Source organism: Tachysurus vachellii, chromosome 8, assembly GCF_030014155.1.
Source record: "Tachysurus vachellii isolate PV-2020 chromosome 8, HZAU_Pvac_v1, whole genome shotgun sequence".
Lineage (NCBI taxonomy): Eukaryota > Metazoa > Chordata > Actinopteri > Siluriformes > Bagridae > Tachysurus > Tachysurus vachellii.
The window spans coordinates 11,643,192-11,664,403 of record NC_083467.1 but is presented as its reverse complement, the minus strand read 5'-3'; the positions used below and the strand labels follow the sequence as shown (position 1 = coordinate 11,664,403).

General features: G+C 40.0%; 1 protein-coding gene across 3 annotated transcripts in view; it reads left to right on the top strand.

The window, feature by feature from the left end:
* The window catches only part of sema5ba (sema domain, seven thrombospondin repeats (type 1 and type 1-like), transmembrane domain (TM) and short cytoplasmic domain, (semaphorin) 5Ba), a 93,303-nt gene that overhangs the window by 53,528 nt on the left and 18,563 nt on the right, over positions 1-21,212 (top strand). For all 3 annotated transcript variants that reach the window (XR_009648961.1, XM_060876268.1, XM_060876267.1), the window contains 7 exons: positions 9,005-9,067; positions 9,950-10,048; positions 10,136-10,349; positions 12,660-12,945; positions 17,352-17,487; positions 17,784-17,991; positions 18,217-18,424. Coding sequence is in view for 2 of the 3 variants with exons in the window: in XM_060876268.1 (XP_060732251.1) it covers positions 9,005-9,067; positions 9,950-10,048; positions 10,136-10,349; positions 12,660-12,945; positions 17,352-17,487; positions 17,784-17,991; positions 18,217-18,424 (1,214 nt within the window). In the remaining variant the exon portion in view is untranslated. The remainder of the gene's footprint in view (positions 1-9,004; positions 9,068-9,949; positions 10,049-10,135; positions 10,350-12,659; positions 12,946-17,351; positions 17,488-17,783; positions 17,992-18,216; positions 18,425-21,212) is intronic.

Sequence of the window (21,212 nt, the reverse complement as noted above, 5' to 3'; positions counted from 1 at the left end):
GAATTACATCAGTATCGGAGAGCCAATAGAAATCTCTTAGTAGGCGTAATCATCCTCACCGATGGCTGGGAAATTCACACTATATCCGCAGGTTCTTATCACTCAGCTGTAGACACATCTCATTGTGTACCTCTTTTCCCTCTACGACTTGGGTGCCAGCTTCCGGCACGTTAGGGCTTTGGGATTTGGAATCTTCTGAGCTTAAGACAATGAAATATATTCTCAGTGAGAAGACTCTCACTGAAAGACAATGCTACAGTATAATCTTCTAGAAAAACAAGATAAGCTATAACGCTTTTATTAACACACAGGCTCTGCTTAAATGCACTTGTATTTAAATATAATTACATTGAAACTAAAGTGACCAATGTAGTTCATTCAATTACCGGAAATTTGATAAATAATTCCTTACGTACAAGCCAAATTGAGTCAACATGCTCCATTAGCTGCTTCATTTTTTTTACTATGCAGGTGGTGTTTGCTTTAATAAATCCTATACTTTTTTTATACGTGTGTTTGTGTGTGTGTGTGTGTCTGCACACACAATTAATCAGTAACTGCCCCTATTCAGACAGGACAAAAGAGACAGGAAGCTTTGATTATGGCGTCACTGTGTAAATCTGGGTTGTCTGGTCATGCTCACTCTGTTTATACAGATACTCCTGGGTGCTAGACTATGTTTTCTAATAGTGTTATTACAGAAGGAAAAAAGAAAGTGTGAACCGTACATTTTTTTCTTCAACTATCTTCTATTGATCCACTGCTTTAGGGAGGCAGGTGTGCAAACATAAAAACTACTCGGTGAGTGAGTTCTGCCTGTGGCTGTGACACTTCTTACTTGTGCTTAGTTTTATTTTAAATAAATATAGCAATTAGAACGGACAAGGTTTTTGGTTTTTTTTCCAAAAACTTTACATTTATGTGCTAGAGACTGACAATTTACTGTATCTCATGTTACATACAGTATTTGGCCATGTTCAGCATTTGAATTTCTTTTCCATTTCAGACTCTACAGTGGTGCTTAATTGCTTACTTGAAATTTGACACTCACGGCTTTATGAATTTATATTTTATAAGCATGTTTCCTTCCCTTCCAATTAGCAATATATTCTTAAATTTCCAAAAAAAAAAAAAAATCAAAAATGATTCATTTTTTTAAAGTAAATGGTGATATCAGACCTTTTCTCCTCTCTGAGATGCCCCGAGTGTTTACTTGAAGCCATTACCTTCAACCATTATAATTCAGTGTAGGGTTTTAACAGAGGTAAAAACATCTCATGCTGAAAACCAACAGTGTCCTGACTTATTTTATATCAGACTTGTGGTGAGAAAATAATTCATTTTTTGGAGACCAGTACATTGCCAGATAAGTCTATATCCATTCAGTATACTGGTAAAGAGGGTTAAACCAGCGGTGTCCAATCTTATCCACAAAGGGCCGGTCTGGGTGCAGGTTTTCATTCCAACCAAGCAGAAGCCACACCTGATTCCACCTGTTCAATCAGTTGTTCTTGAGTTACTTTTTGAATGAAGTAACTAGTATCTGTAACTAGTTACACTAGCACAACACTGCCGCTGGGGTAAACAATACCAGGGGAAAAGTAAGAAAAAGAAAAAAGCAGAATGGCATATAAATCAACAATTAAACCTAAAGACCCAATGCATGTTAACCATGAAAGTAGAGTAATATCACATTTGTGGTTAACCATTATGATTGAGGCTTAAACAAAACTGATTATAATCTGTATTTCACAGGCTGTTTTGCTAATCTGACACAATTTAAATGAACAGTTCTCAGCCCTGTGTGTGTGTGTGTGTGTGTGTGTGTGTGTGTGTGTGTGTGTGTGTGTATGATTAGGGTGTTGATTTGTCTCTCAGTTTGAACTCTACAGAATGTCCTGGATTGTAGCAGCACAGAGCCCATAGCTCTTTTGCCATTAAATTGGATAAACTCAGAACACACAAAGCATTTGTTATCTGTATCTGAGTCACTCAGATAATTTGATTTAATGCCATGTAGAAACAGATTATCTTACAGCTGGCCCTATTTTTATTTCTTTTTTTTCCTATCACCCAATTCAATACAGTACATATCTTCCTTTAGCGCAACTTAACATAAACATATACACAACAAGACATGACTGTAGTTACTTATTTTTCAGAGATATTGTGGTTGTGATAAGTGACCTGTTTCTTGATCATCTAGAGACTCCTCTATATTAGCAGCTTGACTGTTTATTGTGTGATTCATCATTTGTCAGGATCTGTCTGATATTAGAAAGTTGTTTCCGCTCAGAAATAGGAGGAAATCAGATCTGTAGGATTTTGCAGTATTTTTCAGTAAACGTTGCCAGCTTTAGGGTCCCTGTTTTGATTCTGAGCTCATGTTACTTGCTATGTGTATCTGTGTGGGCTTCCACTGGGATCTCTGGTTTCCTCTCACCTCCAAAAACATGCTAGAGGGGTTTGTGTGAATGGAGCCCTGTTATGGACTGGCATCTCATTTAGTGTGTTTTCAGGATAGGCTTCAGCTCCACCGCTGACCCTGACCAGGATAAAACAGTTATTACAAAAATACTGTAGCACTTTGTTATTGAAAACATGTATACATTACATAAGTACCGAATTATCCGAATGAGATGTATTCTAATTTTCTTTGTGTATGTGTAAAATGAACAATCTGTCCTCATTGAGTAATGTGACTGACCCAGTAAGCATCACTTGTGGAGAGCTTTGGAAAGAAAGAAGCTTTGCTGAAATGTTCCAGCACTGTATGGTGTGGAGGAGTATATTGGAGGAGAACTTACTTCAATTTGAGCTGGCACAGGCTGTGGTTTTTAAAAAAAAAAAAAGAAAAAGAAGGAAAAAAAAAGAATGAGATGCCTGGCACTACTGTCAGAAATGAGAGGAATAGAGTTGTGAATGAAGATAGATGATGAAGAGGAAAGAGAAGAGGGTCTGCTCTGTGTGAGGAGAGCTGTGTAGAATATAAGGTCTGAGGACTGGCCAGGCTGGAATGTAAATAGACAGGGTATGCAAAAAGGGTTCAAAGAAACTCTGTTAAATCTCCACCACTCTCCTACACCTAAAGAAGCAACTCTGTTTCATAACTCTGATCTCCCTCCCACCTTCTTATGCCTCGAAACGTCTTTTTTTCAGTGCTGAGTGGTAAACACTTTCATGTCAGGACAACCTGCTCAGGATCTTCATGAATTAAATGCACATCAGATGCTATATGCTTCAGAAGTGTTGAAAGGTTCCTTTTGAGAGGAATATGCTATTAAGAGGTAGTTTGAAGTAGCCAAGGTTATGATTAAACATTCACAATGTTCTTATAGTGTTCTGATATGGACAATCTTTTAGTCATCTACAGTCGCTTTAATAGGAACACCAGGACCCTCATCTAATCTTTAATAGGAACACTGGGACCCTTATATAATCAGCTGATCATGTAAGAACAGCACAATGCATAAAATCATGCAGATATAGGTCAAGTGCTTCATTTTTATTCAAATCAAACAATGGAATGGAGGAAAATGTGAGTACAGCCATTTTGACTGAGGCAAAACATCCAAACTGGACAGCTGAAGGCTTGAAAGTGTTGCCTAATTGTTTTTTGTTTTGGTTTTTTTTGCTTCCAGTCTTCGTCTCTCTAGTTTCTGTGAGCCTGTGCCCACTCTAACCTCTGATTGCTGTTCTTGGCTGACAGGAGTGGAACCTAGTGTAACTTTCTGCTGTTGTAGCTCATCTGTCTCGAGATTTCACATGTTCTCAGACCATTTCCTGCTCAACGCAGCTGTAAAGAATGCTTATTTGAGTTACCCTACCCTTCTTGTCAGCTCAGACCAGTTTGTCCAACACATTTCTGCCCACAGAACATCCGCTCACTATGTATTTTTTCTGTTTTTGTTTTTGATCATACTGTGCAAACTAAAGAGTCAGTAAATCCCAGCGATCAGCATTTTCTGAAATACTCACACCAGCCCATCTGGCACCATCATCCATGCCACAATCAGTGTCGATGAGATCACACATTCTAACCATTCTGATATTAACTGAAGCTCATTACCTGTAGGTTATTCTCACTATTCTTTTTCCTATTTTCCCCAGTTTTCCATTTTTTCCGCATCTTTTTTCACATCTTTTTTTATTATATATCAATTTGTGCACACTTTTATATCCATTGTATGTAGTCCACTGTAGTTTAGAAATCAGACCAAGCCATGTTTCTGTGACCGTAGTTGTGACCGACTTCCCTGTGCCTTTATGATATTATTTCCTCCTTTTTTTTACTGGATTTCCAAAGGCTTCTATGAGTCAGATCTTCTGGGTTTGAAAAAGAACAGGTTTAAAGGCTTTCTTATTTAAGATATTCGAAGGTCCATGACAAATGACTAATAAGTCAAAACGGGGTTGATAATCAAATGTGCTAAGCTGCAAGCAAAACAGTCTCTTTTAAACTGTGAAGAAATGTAGCAAAGCCAGCCTTCTTTTATTGTCTTTGACAAGCAGCTGCATGGACAGAGGCCACTCTGGGCAAGAGGTGACTGCCCTCCTCAGCAGTCCGCATTTAAAACAGGACGTTTTGCACACAAGTAAACTGTGAAAGAATAAAAAGAATCCATGCGTCTCTGGTTGGGTTGTGTTCTATTCACTCTCACTCACTCATTTTCTACCGCTTATCCGAACTACATCGGGTCACGGGGAGCCTGTGCCTATCTCAGGCGTCATCGGGCATCAAGGCAGGATACACCCTGGACAGAGTGCCAACCCATCGCAGGGCACACACACTCTCATTCACTCACGCAATCACACACTACGGACAATTTTCCAGAGATGCCAATCAACCTACCATGCATGTCTTTGGACCGGGGGAGGAAACCGGAGTACCCGGAGGAAACCCCTGAGGCACGGGGAGAACATGCAAACTCCACACACACAAGGCGGAGGTGGGAATCGAACCCCCAACCCTGGAGGTGTGAGGCGAACGTGCTAACCACTGAGCACCGTGCCCCCCCCCCTGTATTCTATTTTAAATATGTTGTAAACACAAACAACATCAGGTTAATATATGATAGCATATAGAGCTTTAGGGCAATGGCTGCCTCTCACATGTTTTCGAGTTAGATGTTTTAGGATCACATCGGCACTGGTGCATATTGCATTCGTATGTCAGTGGTGCAGGGAGGAATGGGAGTGCATGAATTGTGCAGCCTTTCAAAAATGAAAAAGTGGCCACATTAAAAAACGGTGCTGGTTTGATATTTTTCACCAGCAGTCCAAATTTTTACTGACATCAGAACCTGATGAGCCAGGGCTCATTTCATTCAGCCAGCTGGTTATTAATGTCCCCTGCAATTTGCCCAGATTTAATAATTGATGTGGTCTTTGTTGCTGGGTGGTTATAATGTGATCTTTATATGCTAGGAAAAAAAGTCAAGCCCATGAGAACAGAAAGCATCAGGGGAGTGGGCTTTGGATTTGTTGTTTTTCTTTGTGTTTCACTAGACAAACTGATATTTGTGCGTTTGTTTACTGAAATGTATAGATATATTTAGTGAATGTTGATATTTGGATTTAAAAAAATTAAAATGTGCATCTTCAGGCAATGGAAACGTATAACTATAATCTAGCACAAGCCCTGCTGTACATTTAACCCTGCAGTACAATGCTGTCACACTGTTATAGCAATCATGTGGAGGTTTGGACATAGGCTATGACCAATCTCTCTTTTTCACTACTTGTCATTTTTTTCTTACTTCAAAAGCTTTTTGCAGCACAACAGTGAAGCTTAAAATAATCGTCCATTTCCTCTTTCAATCTTCACATTCACACACTCGTACAACTCGCACAGTTCGGCACAATATGCAGTCCCCTTATTCAGCGCCACTCAAAGGGTATGCACCTCCACACTGGTCCCATTTTTCAGCACAGTTGTTGGCTATAGCAGGTGCACTAGGATTGTAGGGGTACGCTGGTATGAGGAGAGAGTGTGTGTTTGTGTTAGGGGTGCGGGTGATAGAATGGGGAAGCGTATGTGTTTTGGGGACAGATTGGTATGGGGGAGGAAGTAGAATGCATATGTGCACCCCGTTGTGTAGGGATCAGGGTTGTAGGACAATGAGGAAAAGGAATTGGAAGTCCTGTCACATCCATCAGGGTAGTGCTCAGTACAGGGGAACCAGCTGGCTCAATAGGGCACTGTGTTAAAGCACGAAATAAGGCGTCTTGCCTTATAGGTCCTATTAAGTAGGTTCTATTGAAGCCTACAGAACCTGGAGCTTCAGTGTTTAAAATGGATACTCTGATAGTCTAATGGAAATGGGGTGGAGCTTACACACCTTAATCAGGCATAGCACAAAAGGAGGGAAAGTTAAGAAAAAGAAGCATGGCTGAGGGTTGAGGAGAATGAAATTAGTTCATTTTTTGGTATTAAATATTAAGATTAACAACCAGACATGGAGTCAGGCAGTTGGAACTTTGATGTGTAAAATGAATTCATATTCACAAACTGTTCTGTAATTACATGCTTGATGGAGAGTCAGCAGTCAAGTAAAAGACAAAAACGGTTTTAAAAAAACAACACGTCACTCTAGTTTAGCAGTGAATATGCTTGTTTGTAAGTAGCAGGTGCTACAAAATACCAACAAGACATTGCAGTGTGCAGGAATAGACTTCTATTTGTAATGTTCATGCATCATAATTAGTTGTCACACCTGATATTAGTCATGCACAACAGATACCACTGCCTTTTCAGCAGAATTAGACTCTATGCAGAAACTTATCATGCTGCGTATGTTTACATCAGACCTGTGTTTCTGGCTTTGAAAGAAATGTCGGCGAAATTAGGCTGGAACAGCACACAAAAATATACACACACTCATACGTGGCTGTGGCTTTTTAAAATAATTAAGATAAAATGCATTGGACAGCGTTGTGCTATTATACTCATTATCGTCTCCACTGCTTCCTTTTTACTGTAACTATTAGAATTTTCATCTCTGAAACTCACTTCAGTTTCCCCCTGACGTACTGGTCCTCAAGGGATTCATTCAGTTGCATTTATTTTTTTGCTATTTTTGCAATTTAGTTTATTTACTAAACAAAATTTTGTTTTATGCAGAAAAGAAAATGAATGTGTAACAAATCAGTGTGTTGCTGAAGAAGTTAACCACAGAATAAACACAGATTGTTTAATTACCAATATTTCTTAGTGAGTAGGGAGGTAATTATGTAATTAAGGTATGTGTTTTGGTCTTCAGTTTTTCTATGTAATGCAATGCTTGTCAGGTGCAATTTGCTATTCAGATATTTCATCCTCTCCCTAGTGAAAAGCCAGCATTGCTGCTTCACTGCCAGGTGGATGGTTGCTCTCCTAGGGTGGCAAAGTCCCAGGCACCCCATTGTGGCCCTCACCAAACATGGCAGACAGTGCGCCTTTCACAGACCCACTTCCCAGAATGTGCTTTGGGAATTGCAGCGGAGGGCTGGCTTTGTTTCAATGTGGTGAAAAGAGGGGGGCTGCCATGGTTAAGGTCAGGGTTAAGCTGACGGACTTCTCTACAAACGGCTTCAAAGACAAGATGCTAATGACCCCAACTATGATTCACCACAAAGGCATTTCTCACAAACAACCCCCACTCGTATCCCAGCATTCTCTCTCTCTCTCTCTCTCTCTCTCTCTCTCTCTCTCTCTCTCTTTCAAAAAAAATAGCTTTTCAGTTTGTCTAAGTGGTGGGGGTTTGTTTGGTATGATGTCACATCATCATTATCATATCTTGCTGAATGAGAGCCAGCATACTGAGGAAAAAGTGAAAATCATGAGTGACAGTCTCATTCAAAAGATTTGAGCCATGATGCTATTGCTGAGTGAAGAGTGATGAGGCATACAGAGCCTTTTGCTTATTGTTGTAGTTTTACTTTACAATTTGGTTCATATGTCAATGCCCGTGTTACACTAAACAAATCACACTTAAATAACGGTTTATTACTGCTTCAAATTGTTTAATCGATTACTCTTTATCTTATGAATCGGAGAGCTGTGTATGGAGAAAAAGGAAGGTGTTATGAATGTCATTTTTAGGGAGACAGAACAGTTCGTTTAGTCCAGATGGTGTACACTTTACACAGTAGAGAGTAGAGAACAGGATGGAAAGGAACACAAGAGTTTTCTTCCATTGTCTCTGCTCTGTGCCATTCCTTTTACTCTCTCGCACACACTGAGCAGAGCAGAAGACTATTTTTAGGTGAGACAGACTGGAATGAGAGCTTTTAGTCAAAGGGTTGTGGTAGAAGATGGAGCTCTGATTTTGTTTAAAGATGAGACAAAAAGAAAGTACAGTAGGTTTGAACTGTACATGTTCTATATACCATAGAAAATAGTAGTAGTAGCCTTTATTGTCACTGGTCACAGGTACCAGCAAAATTATCCATCAACCTGCCTATCTATCTGTCTGTCTGTCTGTCTGTCTGTCTGTCTGTCTAGATAGATAGATAGATAGATAGATAGATAGATAGATAGATAGATAGATAGACAGATAGATAGATAGATAGATAGATAGATAGATAGATAGATAGATAGATAGATAGATAGGTAGATAGAACATTCTGTTGGCTGCTATAAACTGTTTCAGTTTGTCTATATAATAAAAAAAGCCCTGGACCAGCTACTACAAAAAGGTGTAATTGGGATAAGCAAAATGGAGACACCAAAGGGAGGGAGACTAGATTTCTCTTCCTGAACAAAATAAGCAAGGCAACAGCATTTACATGCAAATTTCATATGGCTTCCTAACTGTTTCCTTCCCTCACCCTTTTAAGCCACTGCTCCACTTATTTAGCTGTTTACATAATAAACAAGCATGAATAAGGTTAATGTCGTTTAAGACATCTGGCTAAATGCAATATTGCTGTGCACAGTTGAGTAACACGCCTCGAGCTGAACGTCTGCTGGCTTTTAGCGAATGCCACAAGTCACTTTTCAACATGTATTTTGGTTTCCTAGGCGACAGAATGGGGCCCAGACGAAGACACCAGGAGGTCCTGTCAAAGCAAAGGGAAGACGGAGGTAACTTTGAACCCCCGGTTTTACTGCTGGATAGCAACATTTCTTTCAAAATGCCGGCATCTCATTGGATAGAGGAAAGAGAATGGGTTTGTCTTGTAGGAGGACACAGTGCAAAGAGCATTTATCCTGTGTTTGCCAAAGCACAAATCTCCAGTTAGTGAACAATGTGTTGTGAATAATAAATAATTTATGGCACATCAGTGCTTGTGTGCAGCTTTAATATGCTGATTGAAACCCAGCATTTAGCAGGTGCTTATGATGGCTCTTTTTAGCATTCCAGCATGCCAGACAAGGTCCCCCTGTGGTGCTGATAAGAAACACTGTGATCAGGCTGTCTTGGGGGATTGATCACTGTGCTACTTTTATCTTAGAAGACCGAACGTAATCTCATTTGCAAAATCTGACCTCAGTTCATTTTAGGTGTTTGAGTTTCTGTACAAGATTAATGCATTAAAGTTTTTATCGCTTACAAGTTCAAATTCTAAAAGCGATCCTTATATTTGCTTTGGCCAGTTACAAATACTAACTGGAACATACTAAGGGATGACTTGGCCTTTTCAATTTGGAAGTGTTTATAGCAATTCTCTGAGTCCCCATCAACGTAGACACGGCAGTGGCTAGCATCTAAGGTGGAGAACACAAACCGTTTGTCGGTTTCCCCAGGCTAATATATGTCATGCACTTTTCACTCCAAGACACTCATTCCTTTGTGTCTGAAGAAATATGGATTCTTAACCAAGCTCAGAGAAAGCTGATTGTCCTGAATGTCTTTTGATTAACTGATAATTATAGCATGACTTCAGGTCAGATGTACATGGGTTATGTGGCATTTGATGAAATAGCACTGCTGTAACATACTGACAGGGTTCATTTTTTCCTCAGACGGAGTGTCAGAACTACATTCGAGTACTTCTGGTTAACAAGACGGAGGTGATGACATGTGGCACTAATGCTTTCCAGCCTCTGTGCATCACCAGAGAGGTAAGTGACGATAGTATTTACTCAGCAGTTAGAGTTTTTTTTAGGAATTAGAGCATATCTAATTTGTTCTTTCTCCCCATCTGTCAGGTGGGGAATATGAGCAGAATATTGGAAAGGGTGAATGGCGTGGCACGCTGCCCTTATGACCCTCGCCATAATTCTACGGCAGTTGTAACAGACAGCGGAGAGCTTTACGCTGCCACAGTCATCGACTTCTCTGGCCGGGACCCAGTCATATACCGCAGCCTGGGAAACATGCCTCCTCTGAGGACCGCCCAGTACAACTCCAAATGGCTCAATGGTATGAGTAACACAATGTCTTTGTTGTTTTTAATCTGGTTGAGTAGTGTAATGTTTTACACTCATCTAGCACCTGTTTGATTAGTGAATTAAAAAAAAAGTGTGTCAATTAATTTTAGAATCTCTGCATGATGATCTACATGTCGGTGGTGAATCTCATGTTTCCGGTGTCTTCACATATTATTTCCTTGAAGCGAGGCAGGTGTTAAAGCTTACATATAGAGCAGCAAGCAGTTTTTGCCTCAGGTGGAACAGATCAGCTCTCTGCCAGGCAGTGGTATAATTATTCCTCACAGTAGGAAGAGGGTGAAATTGCTGCTGCAATGCTCCATTCTACCAGAAACACCCACCTAACTCCACTGTGGGAGATTTAAAGTAAGGGGCTGCAGAGGAAAAAAGGTAGAGAGAAATAGAGTTTTTGCGCACACACATGCACATTTTTCCCCATCTGACATACGAAAGCACAAAGACTCAATTCTGTGCCTCGGTGTGAAGAATAATCTGTCAGACTTATGTTGCTGTGCTCCTCATGCCAGAATTCAGCTCTCAGCATATCGCACCTGTAAAAAATAGCACTTACTCACCAAGCCAGTGGGATGTGAAGATAACCCTCTGAAAGTAAAGTGTGAATTAAAATCTCATTTCCATTCATAAGCCTATTCCTGTGGGGGTCAGGAAAGAATGTCACAGACCTCTGGGGTCCTGATTCACCTGGCCTGTTGTTGCGCTGTGCACCTACATATAAGGTGCTGACTGACTACATTTTAATAATGAAGTGAATTGGAACGGAAATGGAATAAACCCTGGGTTTTGGCTCCAAACTCACTTATGAGAAGTTCCTCAGTGCTACCGGAGAAGCTGCAAGTCTGGCATGATCTCAAATTCATGCGCGCACACACACACACACACACACACACACATCCTGATATGATGTGTTTACTTTTATTCTGCAAGTAGAAAAATACTGTTTGTCATATTCACACCCACATGTAACTGTACAGTCATATAAACATGTGTACACTTACACAACACGTACAGTCTGGTCTACCGCTCAGCCACAGAAAAACCTGCTTGTTGGAAGAGTGCAAGTGTCCAACTTAATTATTACAACGAGATGACTAATAATAATATTTTAAGCAAAATGAAGAAATATCTGAAAAGGTTAGTTTAGAATGGACTTACAGTTCTTACTCAACATCCAGAACGCTCTGCACTTAGTTAATCATTGTTCGGTCAATTCCAGCTACACACTACACACATTCATTTTTGTGTTTATTATTATCAGTGTATAATGTTCCTGGATGCTGTAGCAGTTTAAAAAGCGGTTTATTTACAGAATGACCCTGATGCTTATACTGAAGATCTTTCAAACACACTCTTTAGTATACTGTTGTAGAATAGCCATGATTTATATTCATGGCTATCCTTTTTTTCACTCAGAAGAGGATGGGTTCATTTTTGAGTCTGAATGTCAAAGTTACTTCCTCATGTTACATCATTACGTTTTTTTTAACGCATTATTATTATTTTATATAAGGTGTGAAAATGAACATAAAATCGATGGCAAAATTGCAGGTTAACCATATGAAATTGAAATAATATAAATAGGGAGTGTGGAATAGAGGTGAAGAGGTGAGTACAGGCGGGTTGGAGTGAGTGGAGAAAAGTGTCAGGAGTGTTGTGTGATAGAAGATTGTCAGCAAGAATCAAAGGAAAGGTGTACAATATAGTAGTGAGACCAGCTTTGCTGTATGGCTTAGAGACTGTAGCAGTGAGGAAAAGGCATGAGGCAGAGATGGAGGTAGCAGAGATGAGGATGTTGAGGTTCTCTTTAGGAGTGATGAGGATGGACAGGATTAGGAACGAGCACAACAGAGGGACAGCTCAGGAAGGACAGAGAGGCTAGATTGAGATGGTTTGGACATGTACAGAGGAGGGAGATGGTTATATTGGTAGAAGGATGTTGGAGATGGAGCTGCCAGGTCAAGAGGAAGGCCGGAAAGGAGATATATGCGTGTGTTAAAAGAAGACATGAAGTTAATTGGTGTGAGAGTAGAGGATGCCGAAGATAGTTAGGTGGAAACAGATGATTTGCTGTGGCGACCCCTAACGGGAAAAGCTGAAAGTGGAAGGAGAGGATAAATGATAATTTTGGTGATATTCCAGGGCTTCTGTTTCATTTGTGAATTCAGGTTTTCCCTGTGTCCACAGGGGTTTTCTCTGTAGTCCCTGGCATCAACCAGTTTCCCCAAAACATGGCACTCTGCTGCATAGTGATAATCAGAATACATTCTCTTTCTCTTCCTCTCAGAGCCTCAGTTCATCTCAGCCTATGATATTGGACTCTTCACCTTCTTCTTCCTGAGGGAGACTGCAGTAGAGCATGACTGTGGGAAGACTGTGTACTCTCGCGTGGCACGTGTCTGTAAGAATGACATCGGTGGCCGCTTCCTGCTCGAGGATACGTGGACCACTTTCACCAAAGCTCGGCTGAACTGCTCCCGCTCTGGAGAGATCCCCTTCTACTACAATGAGCTCCAGAGCACTTTCTACCTGCCTGAGCAGGATCTCATCTACGGCATCTTTACTACCAATGTGTGAGTGCAGTCTAAAACCATGTCAAGTTAATGTGTTTTGCACATACATTATTTCTCCTGTAGTGGCAAGAAAAAATGACTAATGTGTTCAGATAGGCTTTTAACACAAATAAGTAAGAGATAACGCATAAGAGATTATATGGCCATTTACTAGTGTTTAAGCATTTGCTTCAATCAACTTTAACTTTACACCATATCACCTAGTATCTGGTCTTTCTCTTTTATCATTGTTGTGCAGGAAACTCTGGATGTGATAGAGGTTGAAACTAGACAGTGAAATAGGGGGAACATTTTGTTTCTTCTGTTTGCCAGCGGATCTGTAGTGCCTCTTTAAAAGAGTCCGAAATCAGGAACTCTGGTGGCTAAAGGCTGTATATCCTTTAAAATGTGCTGTGCTCTTTCTCTCTCACGCTCTCACACACACACACACACACACACACACACACACACACACACACACACACACACACACACACACACACATAAACTTTGGTAGAGATGGGATATAGTAATGAAATCATAAGAGCAGTGTCTCCATCTGTCTGCAGTAAATTGAACACCTCCAGCATGGACCTCTGGAATCTGGGGTTGTAAGAGCAGCACAGAGGGTGAGAAACTGTCTGAGAGAGAAAACGTGGATTTGTAAGCAGTAGTATTCCTACCAGTTGGTAAAGACTGAGTTGTGAAGGCTAACCCATTTTCACTGTGAATTAGTGCCTAAAGGTCTGTAAGCACTATAGCCTCTTATAATGAACTCACTGTGTTTATAGCTCTGCCATTCGCAGGACTAAGCTGCACTTTGTCAGTGCATTTCTACACAGCTATAAACACTGCTAATCATACAGCAGCACTGAACCCAAGCACTAAAACACACTTTACTTTATCTTCTCATTTTGCCCCATCTGACGACCTACTGTATACTGCAGTGCTCCATCACACGTAATGACTTCATCATTTTATTTCTCAGGACATAATTTGAATCAAGAAGGCTTTCGGGGGCAGTATGTCTTGTTCACACTAATAAGAATACATTAGAAGATACTGTCTTGGCTTTTTAAAAACAATTCCAACATTTGCATTTGTATATTCTTTTAAAATAGTTTTTCATCCAAATTGAAGACAGATGATCTAAAGACACTTTCGAGCAAACAGACAATCAGCATGTTATCTAAGGAATTTTAAGAATTCCCATCATGTTGTTTCATGTGGTAAAAGTTACAGATCCCAATTCGCACTCTTAGTAACAGTCAGTAATAGCACTAAGAATGCAGAGGTCAGTTGTGTAGCTATGACTTCAAAGTATTAAGTGCATGAAGGAATGCTGTGTTTATATTGGGCTCGGTTCGATTTTAAAAGCGCAACCAATACATTTTCCATCAGTGACTGTCGAATTAGCTTGTGCTGTATTTGGGCTGTGTTGGAGTTTGATTATAGTCACATTCTGAATAAAATTTCAGGCCTGTCATATAACAATAAACACTGACATTTTCAAACATCCTCTTTCTCCCACTGTCCAGACCACAATGGATTTTTAAAAAGATCTTTTTTAAGCTGATGCAGAAACAACGACTAAAAAGATTAGTTTGCACAATGATATATCTTAAATGCATACTGTAAGCATATTTAGAGATATAATGAGAATGGTGTAATTGTGCAAGTCTTAACTCAGTTTTGTCACACATGTTTGTCATGCTTATGTGGTAACTTTGGAGACTTCCTGACTTCTTCTCCCAAGAAAGAGACTGTGACCAGTGCTGTACTGTAACTGTGATTATTATGGAGTAAAAAAGTTTGGACTAATCCTGCCTCATGCGTCAGCAGATTGCTGACAGGGCTTTTGCATTCATCAGTGATGAGGTTGGAATCCCAGACGTATTATAATGTATGTTTTGTAAAACATATGGAGATTCTCTAGCAACCAGAGTATACATGTAGGTGCTGTCATTTGATTATACAGTGGCCAGTGTTGTGATTGATTTTAGAATAAAAATTAAAATGCTAAACGTTCTATACTTGACAACCTGGACAGCTATTTGGTGTGTGTAGCAGTCAGAGACGCTTTAGATAATCATCTGCTCTCACAGTAAGATGCCATCACCCTCATATCCTATGAATATGAATAAGAATAAGAATGTCTGGTACCATGTCTCTTTATGCCATCTGACTGTCTGGTTGTCACACATAGGCACAGGGTGCAACTTATAGGCACATTATATTGAGGTGGGATCCATGCCCATTTTAGAAGCAATTATATATGAGATAAATTGCTTCCTCCACTTCCACCATACTGGGTAGTGTACAGATTAAAAACTCTCTCTCGCTCTCTCTCTCTCTCTCTCTCTCTCTCTCTCTCTCTCTCTCTCTCTCTCTCTCTCTCTCTCTCTCTCTCTCTCTCTCTCTCTCTCTCTGTATGTCTCTCTAGCCTCTAGCTTTCTCAAAAAAAAAACTGTTATACTGTAGGATGTTCAACAATGCTGATAGGACAATGTTCTGTGGACATAGGCGACAAAAGTTGTACTTTTTGGAGAAATTGCTCAGCAATATTTTTGGCACTGCACCCTATCAAAACTGTGAAGCATGGCAGAAACTTTAGCTCAGGGTTATTGCTGCTAAACGATGTTCTACCAGTTATAAATACAATGGATCCATTTACCACTTACCATTAATAAATACAATGGATCACATACTTTTTTTAGTGTGGATTGTAAATGATTAATGAATGTGTTCCATAGAAACATGAAAAATAAAACTGTTATTTTAAGCATTATTGTATTATTTGTCCAGAAATCCCAGTAATTCCCAAGGATTTACAAGCATTTTTGTAGCTATGTAGATCAATATTGATTTACTATTGAGTTCCAAGCATATCACGTTGAAAGTCGCCTTAAGTCTCTTTCACACATGGATAAATTTGGGAACGTTTTCTGAAGGTTAATCAGGAGTTCTGATTCATTGAGACGCAGGCCCACCCTCAATGTTAAATCAATGAAGTGGAGCAGTTAAAATAATCCTCTCTGCTCTCTGAACTGTTACTTATTCCTTCCAGTTGCCTGCTATTATTCCACTAATGATTAAAGAGGGCTGATTAACAGAAGCTTCCTGCTGTAGGGACTTTATGAACACGATAAGTTTTATATAGCAAAGAGCCAAAGCTGAGCCAGCATATTTCTGTTGATTATTTTTATGCTTCTGCTATGGCAAAAAAGGCCATTCTCATCCATCAGGAAGTTCATGCTGCCTTGATGAAAGCGTCAAAGAAAAAGAGCAGCTTGATGAAAGCATAGTTGTTTTGCTGTCATGTCAAAACCTGCCTAGAGCAGTTAGCTTCTCTCTTTTTCTAGCTTACTCCTGGCTAATGTGTTTAACAGTCCATATTACATCACTGCCCAGGTTGCTGGATGTAAAGGATCTTGCTGTTTTTTGCTAGATGTTTGAGCTGCATGGTCAAACCTTTGTTCTCCTGCTGGCAATGCCCATCATCCCACACTTTCCCTCTCGGCAAGTGTACCCCATCTTAGAGCTGCACCCTAAGCCCTCTGATGCAGGTTCTATTGGTTCTTTTCCAGACTCCGTAACCACAGCCCAATTCAGGCCCCATAGTCTGGCAGGGCTAGATTCCCTGCTGGAGCTCAGCCGTAGAGACCATCTGTCCACTGCTCTGCTGCTAGCACCCTAGTTGTTGCTGATCATTTGTCTCTGCAGCCCATGCTTGTTTTGAGTCAGCTCAAAACACACATTTACTCTCCCAGATATTTTCTGCTTGCTTAAGATACTATTTGGCTGTGAGTCTGCCTGCTTTTAAAAGCAACATAAATTAATGTTTTGTTTTTTTTTAAAGACAGTCTTCCATTTTATACTTTTTATACTCACAGATTGGCTGCTATATACTGACTGAGGAATACTGAGGAAGATGGTCATTTTCAGATAGTCATTTTTCCCATCTTAATTATTTGTCTGCAGAGGAATTGATTGCATGGATAACTAAATAGCAGTGGGCAGAGGTTTACACAGGTGTCAGTGGCATTTACGTTACATAACAGTGGCCGTGTGCATCAGCAGTAATTTCACAGTGTGAGTGCCTTTGTATTCTTTATTATTCAGTGTCTGTCGCTACTGACACGGATTTAGCTTTATGTGACTTCATTACATTTTCACATGTAAATCTTTGCTGAAACTCCATTTGAAAACTGTTGTTAGGATCAGGAGAGAAGCCTTAAGGCTTAGATATTCACTGCTGGTACCTTATGCTAAAATCTACAATCCTTCACCTAGCAAGACACACAGCTCGATTATATTAGTATCAGTTACTCATTGTCAGATTTCCTTGATTTCTAAGCCCTTTCTTCACCTTTACTTTTGTTCTCTTTCTCACACTCTCTTTATATTTCTCTATTGACTATATACAGGAACAGTATAGCTGCATCAGCAGTTTGTGCGTTCAACCTCAGTGCCATCACACGTGCGTTCAATGGGCCATTTCGCTCCCAGGAGAACCCACGCTCCACCTGGCTGCCAAGTCTTAACCCTATCCCCAACTTCCAGGTATGCCACTCACCTTGACTCTATTTATTTTCTAGGTTCTGATTCTGCATTTAATTCACATTCACAGCTGTAAAGCTACACTGGTTTCATGTTATATTGAGTTCATTCAGTATGTAAAGTTTGCAGTCACCCAGATAATTTTTTTTAATGACTAATCATCTGTATCATCTGACATACTGCAATGATATTGCAATTTATTGAAAACTCAAACAGTTTAACACTCCTAGCACTGTTGCATTAAAATATAGTAGATTCATATAATATTTATTACTCGGATTTACCTTGAATTGTTACAGTGTGGTACCATCGAGGACGAAGGGCCTAACGAGGGTCTAACGGAACGTAGCCTGCAGGATGCTCAGCGACTCTACCTCATGAATGACGTGGTACAGCCCGTGTCTGTCAACCCGCTGGTGTGGCAGGATAATGTGCGCTTCTCCAAACTAGTGGTGGACATTGTGCAGGGCCAAGACACCCTCCATCATGTCATGTACATTGGCACAGGTGAGCAAATGTGCAAGCCAGGAAAGCTGAATCAGTCTGTGGTGACTAATATTTCAATGACATTATCGCATGGGAAGTCTGTTCTCTGATACGTATTTAAAACATACTTGACAAGTCTGCATTATAAATAGAAACTTACTTCAGACAGTATTATAACCTAGCAGCAGTATTTGAATAATTTAGAAGCTAAAATTTGATTTAATTCTGTCCTTCATTATGTATTAGAACATGGGACCATTCTGAAGGCTCTGGCAACCACCAATAAGAGTCTACAAGGCTGTTATTTGGAGGAGATGCAACTCCACCCACCCGGTGTAAAGGAGCCAATACTGAGTCTCCAGATTCTCCATGGCGACAGGACTCTCTTTGTGGGCCTGAATGACAGAGTGCTAAAAATTCCCTTGGCTCGATGCTCCAACTATAAAACAGAACAGTAAGCATAATTGTAATATCCAAACCTTTAGAAATGTAACAGACAAAAAACAGGAAAATTTCCTTCTGCATGAAGCTGCGTGTATTCAGTCCTATTCATTCATTCTGTCCTTGGGGACATGAAAGCCTTTGGCTCAGTTCCACAGAGACATGGCATGGGCTCATTCATAGGTAGCCCAAATAATTGGGACCGAAATCTGGATGACTTATGCAGAGAAAAGGTATTCATAGCTCACAGAGGTTATCAGAGTATTCTATCAGTCCGGGCCTACAGACTTTCTGAGGCAGGGACCGGAGTCAAGTTCCGTTTGGCTAAAGGTCGCAAAGGATAGTTTGTCAGCTGTGTGCTGTATTGCTGAAGGTGAAAAAGAAAGGGGAGCTGTAGAAGTGCTTCCAAAGCAGACAAATATGCTGAGAGAGAGAGATACTGTATCTAACAAAGAACAAACAAACAACAATCGTGCATCTTAAGAGGAGAGTGGGTGACTGTGCTGTTAGAGACGGACGAGGACAGAGGAAAAGTGAGAGTACTTAAAGCTATTTTGAAAGCCAGCAGGAAAGTATAATCACATTTTTTTCAATGACAAATATGACAGATTGTACAGATAGTATAGGTTTGATATGATATGCTCTGATATGATGCATACTAGCCATAATATTCTTGCCATAATAATTATTATTATAAGAAGAATGCATGAATGTTGTTATTTTTTACTTAGTATTACTAGTCTTTTACTTAGTAATAATAGTAATTAGTTCATTTCTGTCAACTCTTTAATTATTTTCATGGGTGAATTTTCTATGCCTTTATAAATACTTTATAAACTATGCCTTATAAAATCTATGCCTATATATTGCTTCATGTAAAATGTTAGTTCTAAAATCTCTTTACAACAGACTGTATTACCTTTTTAATGAGGACAACCAAAACACTCTTAATAGCACTTCAGTTTATGGATTAAATAGAGGCTCCTCTGATGTATGCATGCAGCTGCAAGTATTTCAAGCTTTCCTCTTGTCTTTGTAGAAGTGTTTATTAGTGACTTAATGCAAAATGTTCATGTCGGCAGTGGCTTTGGTCTGTGTAATTACATTTGACCTTTAAGCACTCCACTTTCTGCTAACACCTCTTGCCCCAGTCTCACGCCTGTCCAGTAAGAAACTAATTTAATCCACTTGGGCTGCTGTTTGGCCCGGAAAACAATGCCAGCAAAGCCACTCTGCCACATCAATCCACTTCAGTGAGCGTTAGCAAGGGTGAGAGAGGGTGATTGCGTCTTAGGAAGAAATGGATGTGGAGGTTTCAGTAATGGCTGAGGTATGGGAGCAGTTCCCTCCTGAACGACGAGCTCTGCTCTCACCTACAGGCTCTAGCCTACAGCACAAAACAAAGCAGCAGTGTTAGTGCAGGTGGAATGAAGCAATTTATAGCGTTTAGACAACTGTGGAAGTCGATCAAATGCACAGAATTGAATCATGGCAGCAGACAAATTAGCCTGCTGCTCTGCTCGTGAAACAGAAGTTTTAAGAAGTTGAATTCGGTAAATATTCAGTATCTAGTGCGTAAAATAGTTCAGGTTAATACTGTTGATATTACTATTTAATGTATGTGGGAGGAATATACAAGGTTATGAAGCCCAGTCACAGCAGAAAAAAAACAGTTCATACTCACTCTTTAAGTCACACTTAAAGAGCAGGACACTGCATCTGAAACCACATGTTTTTCCTGGTAAACCACAAATGGTTTTTACAGCTTTCCCTTGGGGTTACCATTACCACAGATGTGGCCAGCTTTTTTCAGCTTGTTAAAGAAAAGCCACAGTCCTCTAGCCACAAAAATACTTAAATCAAGCATGTGGAATCCTTCATACACTCTACAGCACCACAGTGTATCTCAGCAGAGAACATAGCAACACCACGTAGGTTTTCATTATACAACTTAACACCTAGCCCATGAGAAAAAAGCTTTAGTTTAAGACTTGATTTGTGTTGAAGAAATTTAAGCAACTGTACCTAGAGTAATTTGTAAAGTACTTCCTGTTAATTGATATACACAACAATGGCTCTTTTACCTGTGACTGTTAAGAAGGTCAGAATGAGACCTGCATGAGGGGAGTTTTGTTGTGGGGCTCTGAGGGGCACGCTGGCCAAGAAGATTTATGATTTGTTGTTATGGCAGCTTGTCAGCAGGGTGCTAAGGAATACATTGGTTAAAAGCTTACATCAGTACAGCCTATTGGAGCACTCAGCCCAGCACTGTAGGATATCTAACAGCAGGAGAAGAGAGAGAAGGAGGGGAAAGAAAGTAATCAGAAAGTGAAGGTATTTATTACTACCAGAGAATGTTTGGCTTTTAACGGAGTCTTCTTTTGCAGACTTTCAATATTGAAGCCATTTCTCTTTCATGCGCTCTCTCAGCATTTATTCAGTCAGGCAATATGTCTCAAAGCCTTTGCCCTCAAGTTCTGACAAACTCCAAAAGTGATAACTCATTAAAAGTGCTAACTGAGCCTTCATACAGCTATCTCGTTTAGGTTTATGGGACCAGCAAAGAGCCGTAGATCCTCGGAACAGCTTTTAAAGTCAAGAAACTGGATGAATGTGCAGGGTTTGATGGCTTTTTTCAGCCAGTTCACTAGTAATTAAGGGAAGAACTGAAAGAAACCCTGTCACTGGTTACAGATATTGTTCTTGTGAACTCTAACCTTTAGACCATATATAAACAGACAAAGTGACATATATAAAGACAAAGTGTGCAGAAATTCCTTTCAGTGAATCTTGTGTAGAAA